At 40.7% G+C, this 8379-nt stretch overlaps 1 protein-coding gene across 17 annotated transcripts in view; it reads right to left on the bottom strand.

Annotated features, from left to right (window-relative positions):
- Positions 1 to 686: 686 nt before the first annotated feature.
- Positions 687 to 8379, bottom strand: part of myo9ab (myosin IXAb) — a 157329-nt gene continuing 149636 nt past the window's right edge. For 11 of the 17 annotated variants that reach the window (XM_032523971.1, XM_032523974.1, XM_032523976.1 and 8 more), the window contains 5 exons: positions 6448 to 6501; positions 5605 to 5625; positions 5104 to 5318; positions 4380 to 4522; positions 687 to 3623 (listed from right to left, as the gene is read on the bottom strand). In XM_032523971.1, coding sequence (XP_032379862.1) covers positions 3247 to 3623; positions 4380 to 4522; positions 5104 to 5318; positions 5605 to 5625; positions 6448 to 6501 — 810 coding nt within the window. In that variant the 3' untranslated portion in view covers positions 687 to 3246. The remainder of the gene's footprint in view (positions 3624 to 4379; positions 4523 to 5103; positions 5319 to 5604; positions 5626 to 6447; positions 6502 to 8379) is intronic. The other 6 variants (XM_032523982.1, XM_032523988.1, XM_032523981.1 and 3 more) reach the window with 3 other exon arrangements.

The following is an 8379-nucleotide window of genomic DNA, read 5'->3' as shown; positions in this document are numbered from 1 at the left end:
TTGTGTGTAAGCACAGTGTGAGCAACAATGCTCCAAAGAAAAATTTCTCGTATGTGTCTTCATAACTGGCGAATAAAGCTGATTCTGATTCAGATCTATCAGAGAGAGAGAGAGAGAGAGAGAGAGAGAGAGAGAGAGTGAAACAGAAGGATATGGATTAGATATTAACAGTGTTTGATATAATGATAATGTGATAATCCCCCCTAACATTGGCCATTATAATAAGAGCCAGTCACGCACAGAGATTAGTAGTTAGATTAAATTTATAGGGCTGGAGATCTGGCACTACAAGACTGGACTAGATTAGTTAGATTTATATTCCATTGCCTTTAAACTAGGGAGCGTACTGCTAACACATCCACCATCTTTGACAACACGAATGGCATGTGTAGTAGGCTACCATTATACATGTTTCACTGTCAAAACAGAGCTACAATCATACATGCACAATAGATAGCACAATAGAAGTTATGCAATTATTAAATTGTATTAGCATTCAGGAGTTAAACCTGCCTGTCCATAAACAGTGAATGTAAACATAACAGGACACCTTTAACGTCAACTGTACATCTCATTCTGAAATATTTGACGATAAAATATTGTATTGAAAATGACATTGTTTTTCAAGTAAAATCCACATTTATCTTTGGATTTTTTGTCAGGAAAAATATTACTCAAGTCATTTGTGTTTGGCTGCAGTTTGGCTTTTTTAATAAGCAGATGAATTCCCCCCATAAACTTTTTTTGTTTTTATTACAACCATAAACATGTTTGCATCATTAAAAAAAGAGAAATATAACACAAATTGCACCTTATACATAATTGTGTCCAGAGTGGCGCAGACAAAGAGACACAGCGCGTTTCTTTTTTTTTCCGCTTCGTAGCACAAACATGACAGGCCGAGTGTGGCCTGTTAAAATGTCGCCATGATTAATAGTAGATAATTAAACGTACACAGGATAATATATCCTTTTATAACACCTTTTATAACAGATTCTTTTAAACCAATGTACACCCCAAAAGCATGATCATAAATAGTACATACACTGTGTATAAAAAAGGGAACAAAAACCACCAAAGAAAGCAAAGCATGCCTTCCAGTGACAGGTACATTCACTTTTTTTGAAAAACTTTTTGTTGTTGTCTTTTTTGCCATATTGACAGTCTTGGCATGTACACAGACCATCCCATTAAATATCAGCTTAAAGGTATTTGACCAGGAATCAGTTTTGTCCCTTCAACTAACCTCCAAAACAGCGACGCAAGTCTCCACACCTGCATCAAAAGTGACATCAGCAAGGTCTTTAGGGACACTTCCAGCTTCAAGGAACAACTGATTAACACTGATTGTGTTGGTGAGATCCGGGCAAAGGTGGCTCAAAAGCATCTGATCACAGACGCAGCAAGCAAGGAGAGATATTGAAGCTGAAGTACGGAGACATCATTGCTGTTAAGCTACCGAATAGGGCCATAAAACTGAATATTACGCTGACTGTTTACATAGTGTATGGACAGAGACAGAAAGAGGGTAAGAATATGCAGAAAGACCAACTGAGTTAGTTGCTACTTGTTTTTGTCTGGTTAACAGGAAGGTTAAATGCTACCTCCCACAGCTAGAGCCGGGGGAAGAAGAGGATAGAAGAGCTACTGTTATGATTAAAGAGAAGAAGAGAGTATTCTGGATGGCTCAGAGGACATTATGGACATTATGGAGTGTTTTTGTGAGCGTATGAGTTCCCCCACTGGTGCAAAAAAACTCAAGACTAATTAACATTCATAAGTCTGAGTAAGGTAGTGTCACGTGATGGTTGCAGAGACTTTTTCACCTTTGCAAGAACATGTTTGGGGGGGAAACTCTAGTGTATGTGTGTGCAGAGAAGACTACACATGCACAAAGTGGGAGCTGATACAGTGGCAGGAATTATTCATTCATTCATTCATTCATTCATTCACACATGCACACACACACACACACACACACATGAAAAAATGGCTTTCATCTGAACAAAAACAAACCATGAATCAATATTGACAACAAAAAGCATGACATCTTTGATATCAATTACAACACCTATAATACAGCAATAATATACATTTATATATATGTAAAAAAAGAAAGAAATTCAAGTCCTGACGTAACACTGATGTTTCTGGAGAAAAAAAAACCCCCAGATGGGACAACAAAAAGCTTGCAGGCAAAGACAGATACAATACACTTATGGCTGATTGACATTTGACACCTCAGGTAAAGTAAACGTGACACCAGACGCGTAGCACTGTGAGCGCAGATCGACAGCTTTTCCTTCTATTATTATTATCGTTTCTCAAAAGTATAACCCGAGGACACCCAAAAACCGACTCTATTCATTGTGAAATAAGAAAAGAGGAAGATAGAAAAAAACAAATGACAGTAAGCTGAGCAAAACCAGCACGGGAACAAAAGTGGAACCTAAAATCCAGACACTTTGCAAAACCGAGAACAGGAAATAGAGATTAATCAACAATGAACGTCCCAGGAGCAGCACTGGAGTTTTTTCCTCTGTAACATAATAATAATAATAATTATTAATAATAATAATAATAATAATAATGTAACATTTCTGTACAGTCTCTTCAAACTGACATAGGAAAAAGTGTGACGGAGAAGCATGCGGCCTCTTGGCTGCTGTGTACTGTGTAAACGTAAAAAGCAGACTTAGCTTGGCACTGGTTACAGACAAAATGTCCGCCAGTTCAGTCAGTACGGCTACATTTCTGCCGGGTGGCTTTATCCACCTGCCCACATGCTCAAACATTAAGATGGGGCTCTATAAGATTTGGCTTTGCAGGTGTGGGTTTTCCTCTGTGTCTCACCAACCGTCCTTCCCTTCCTCTCTCTCTCCTCTGACCAGCCCCTGGTGCTCCAGCAGGGGTAAACACCACTGAGATCAAACGGTCGACAAACATGGCCGACCATGTGTTCTCACTTCACTCGGTTCTTCTTTCATCAGCCTTGTTTCTTTGACCTATCATTCTGTTCCTGTGTCATATTTCCGGACTCGTCTTCTTTAATTCCCACAGCGTTCTGTTCGGACTGGACCAGGGGGAGGAGGGGGGTGGGCACTGAGGAAGGGGCAGCGGCCGACACTGGGCACCAACCTCGCCCCGGGGCCATTCTCGTTCAACCCTGGACTCTCCCTCCCCCTCTTCATGTACATCGTCCTGCACGCCAACAGGCGGCTTCTGGCGTTCCCTCCCTCCTCGGCTTCACACCATGAACTCGTTGCTGCCATACAGAACCAGCTGCTGTGGCCCCGAGCTGAAGTCAGACTCCCTCCGGTGGCTTCCTGAGGGCTCGCGCGGTGAGCTGCGGCTGAGCCTGAGCCTGTGGCGGGTCTTACCAGCTCCGTGGCTCCCCTCCGCCTCGGTCAACGGGGCCCCCAGACCACAGGAGGTGAGCAGAGGCCCGGAAGAGGAGGAGCGGAACCGGTAGTGAGGGGAGGGAGAGCCGGAGGAGACAGAGGAAGAGGGGTGGTAGGAGGAAATGGTGGAGGTCGAGTCCGCAGAGTCCTGGGAGTCGGGTTGACGGCGCAAAGCTCGTCTGCCCTTTGCTTCAGACTTTCTGAAGTGGTAAGTGCCACGCTCTGCGGAGAGAGGGAGCAGCACAGGTGTTAAACACATTATACAACACTTAATCCTACCCAAGCAATGTTATTGATTAAAAAAAAAAACAGTCTAATCATGCTGACAATATACTGTACAGTCACATTTAACCCCAAAAGTGCAAATTTGATTACAACACTTTAACAGCTTAAGTCAAGCAATTAATCTTGGTTAACTGATAAACAGTTATCAAGACACAGATGCATCTCTGATAGAAAAGTTGAGTATATATTGAGATATGGCAGCATATCTGACCTGTGTCCTTATAGATTTAAGACAGTGTTAGGGAAAGGAACCTTTGCCTAAATAGGGGCAGTTCAGTGGAATAAGTTGGATCGGCAAATTAAAGTAATTTCCACACTGTCAAAAAGACAAGACAAAAAGTCAAGGCCTGGTTACTAGTGAGGGTTGCGGAATATAACAAAAGGCAAATTATTTTTGTTATTTAAGTAAAATGTTTTTATATCATGTCAATGTTTATCACACACTGTCTTGACCTGATGTGTTGAAGACCATAATGGAAATAAGTCCTGGACTTTATTGTGATTTTATCCGCAATTGTTTTTGATGTCTTTTCATGTGTAAGGCCTTCTTGATGCTATGGTTACGTTCAGACTGCAGGCCAAAATTCATTTTGCTAATATCTGATTTTTTCATGGCAGCGGAAACCACACGACATCCAATCTTTTCCAGTTCGGCATGCACACACACACACACGTCCGCACAGGCACTTGTACCTGTGGGCTCTGAAGTGGCTCCCTCCGTCTCCATGGTGATGTTCTCAGAGCTGTCTGCTGTGCCGATTGATGCTTCAGATTCAGGAGTCTCATCGTCCGACGTCCGCGGCTCCAAGATCAACATCTCATACGTCAGCTCCTCCCTGCCGACACACACACACACACACACACACACACACACACACACACACACACACACACACACACACACACACACACACACACACACACACACACACACACACACACACACACACACACACACACACACACACACAAATAACAGGTTACAGGCTTATCTAAATTATTTTATTTACTTTTAAAATGCAGGGGCTTTCCTAATGTGTGCAATTAAGAATTAGAACTACAGACTGACCTTAAGATCAAACATGGCCTATGAGCAATCCATACTGAAGATATGAAAAGGTAAATGTTGGCCTGATAAGAGATTATTCTGTATTTGTGTGTCCTTGAAGGGATCAAAGTAACAGATGGCTGAGTAATGACATACGGTGAGGGCCACATGGAATAGAATGAAAGGTGCTCATTCCTACACAGCTACCAGTTTGCAGTTTTTTATGTGTGGCTATGTGGGATCCGCTGAAGTGTCTACCTAATTACTACCTTTCCTGTGCTTAGGTACCTTGTGTACCAACTTTGTGTGACACATTAAACACAACACTTCCAATGTCATCCGAACAGTTCAACCACAGAGACGTCGTACTTTTCTTTCTGCAGACTCTCAATTTGCTCGGTGATGATTCGCTCTTCCTGCTGCATCGCCAGCTGCTGCTGCTCGTTTTGCCCCGCCTCTGCTGCCTCCTCTCCTCCTCCTCCTCCTCCTCCTCCAGTCTCTCCATCCACAACCGCAGGGGTCACTCTGGGGCTGAGAGGAGGCGAAGGTATGTGGGTGCTGCTTTGTCGAACACGGCCTTTGCACTGCAAGTTCACACAAACAGCAAGAAAGTGTTTTAATGGAGACTGACCAATATTAATAAAAAGCTTCTTTTTTGTTGTTGTTGTTGTTGTTGTTGACAGTGACAGCAATGGAGCACAGACAGCTGACTCGCTGTAGACACGCTTGGATGTTTTGACCACACACTGGCTACACAAATGATGCACTGACGACACCAGTTCACAACATCACGGGTAAGAAACTATGAGGTCAGCTGATTATTACCACCCCCACCTCCACACCCACACCCACACCCACACACAACATTACCTTAAGTTTAGCTGTGTTAGGCTGCATGTTAATAAGTTGTGGAGCAGAAACAGAAAGCAAAGAGCAGTCAGTGCTGCTCTCTCAGAGCGCTCACCACATAGGGCTAACCCTGCATCCTCTGCAGAAAGCCAAGGTGACACGTTTCACACCTAAAGCATTTTTAATCTGAATGAATACATAATTGATCCGTTTCTTGTTCAATACATGCCTTTAAAAAGAATCTAAGCCAATTTGAAATGTCCAAGTCAAGTTAAATAGAACTGACGTATTTCTAAGTAAATAGGTTAGTGCTCTGTATGATTATTCAGCCAGTCTGTAAGCAATGAACCTGATTGAATTCATGTGTAGTCCAAGCAGACATTCTCCAAAAACACAAACACAACAGTAATAAAATGAGTACCTAACACTACTCATGGCTACTGTATTTCATACTTAAAATTAAATAATGCTTGCTGACAGCCACATAACAATACTGAATACAATACCAGACTGTTTGTACAGTAAATGTATACTGTATGTAAAATCCAAATTTAGGTAGAAACATTAACAATATTAACAAGCAATGTTTATTTTGGGGGTTATCGCTCAAGGATCTTATGAATTATTCCATAACCGTGTTAAGCCCCAATAGTAGTCAACGCTGACAATAGTAACAAATACACAAACAGAAGGTCAGACATCCTAAAAAAATCTACTGACACACGTGACGAGTACTGTAGCTAGAGGTAACAGAGTGGACAGATCGGATATGCTGACAGACAGGACAGGACCATGGATGTGTCATAACGGACAGGACTGGTGGCGGTGGTGGGCACGCACATGGAGTGAGAGGGGCATACATACCGGGGTGGCAGTGCGGGTTATGCTCATAAACCTAACTGCAATTAGTACAGGTTTCTGAAAGGAGGGGTGGGGGAAGTAAGGAAGGAAGGACAGAATAGGGTTAGGGGACGGTGATAAAGTCTCGGATTTGGTGATTTGCAGGTTTAGACATTAAGGTTAAAAAGGAGTAAAATTTGGTTGAGAAGTGAGTTTTTTTAAGACGCTTTTTTAAATTATTAAATATATCCGTTTCAGTTTATAGGCACATCCTAACAGCGGTGGAATGTAACTACGTATATTTACTCACGTGCTGTAGTTAGTTAAGTACAAGAACCTCCACTTTGTACTTGAATATTGTAATTTTATGCTATTTTACACTTCTACTGCACTACAATTCAGAGGCTTGTATTGTACTTTGTGTTCCACTATATTTATTTGACAGCTCATCGTTACTTTTTTTGGATTAAGATTATTCAAGCAAAACATTTGATTCGTACATATGAATATGAAACAGCATATTGCACAGTTCACAGTAGGAGGTACATAGTAATAAATAAATAACTTTGCATAAAGCAAAATATGTTTAAGTGTTCATATTTCATATAAGTGCTCATGTTGTTGTGCTGATGTAATGCTGATATAAACTCTTATCTCATCACATACCTGATTTTACAAACAAAACGTGTGATCAGTATATAAAATATGATGCAGTGTTATAGATGGGACTACCAAAAAGTATATAAAGCACTGAAAATGAGTTTCACCTCGACAAGCTCTGACATTAAAGCAGTTTTTACATCAATAACTATTTGTCCGGTAATATGTGAGGGATAATGTAGAGCACGGTGGTTGTTATAGCGAATACAACCCCGACCGACGGGTGATCAGAGCCCCGACGCAAAGCAGAGAGGGGTCCAAATTAGCCTCAATCAATAATATAAAATAATATAACACTATAATATAACATATATATAACAGGGCCCATTCTGACAAATATATATTTTTACTTTTGATTCCTTGAGTCCATTTTGTTAATAATGCTTTTGTAGGGAATGCAGAACATTTACTTGTAATATTTCTGTACTGAATTATCACTGTTATTTACTTAAGAAAACGATCCACACACTTTTTCCACCACTGTATTACCTAACTACATGTTAAAATATAATCTTTGAAACTTTTTGATTTAATTTTGCCTAGTATTAACCCAAATATCTAGACATCTTTTGATCTGCAAATCTTTAAAGCCACACTTATTGGGATAGTTTAGATACAGCTTGCTGGTAGAGAAATTAGAGAGGCTTGATAATCACCAACGAGTTGGCAGCAACTTGCTGTCACTGTTTCTTTGCCAGAAAGACATATTACAGAGCTAGTAACTCCATTCCTTGTTAAAATGTAAAAAGAAGTTACATAATGAGTGTCACTGCTTCTGCTATTTTTGCATGACAAATGATAAATTCTATAGTTGAGAGTTGGTGGGAAACAAGCTATAGTACTGCAATAATCATGTTAGGCTGTTTGTTTTTTTAATTTTCCCGTTTCCTTCGTAGTTATCTTAATTCTATGCTTATTTTCTGTTCATACTTGTGATTGAAATGTATTTATTTCAATCTCCAATCTGAGCAACATTACTATGTACTAATTAACAGTTGACAAGTGGCCCCTACTTGTCTTGTATATGGATGTTCTGAACAGCAGAAAATTTGTTTTGGGAGCTCCTGACAGCCTGTTTCGGCATCTCCTGCGACTGTAAAGTAAATTAGAACATGAGGAACATGCAGGTTTTAGTCAATATAGTTAAAAATGTTCTTATAAAAGAAAGGATTGTGGCACATGTGTAACCTTGATGAGAAGAATTTGAAACATTTAAAGTGCCCTGCTGTGTATATGTTTAAGGTATACCTCCTTGAGATTTGTCGTTTTTTTGCTTGGGCAACAAACCCCCCCCCC

Source organism: Etheostoma spectabile, chromosome 8, assembly GCF_008692095.1.
Source record: "Etheostoma spectabile isolate EspeVRDwgs_2016 chromosome 8, UIUC_Espe_1.0, whole genome shotgun sequence".
NCBI classification, from domain to species: Eukaryota; Metazoa; Chordata; class Actinopteri; order Perciformes; family Percidae; genus Etheostoma; species Etheostoma spectabile.
This window is presented reverse-complemented; position numbering and strand designations above follow the sequence as displayed.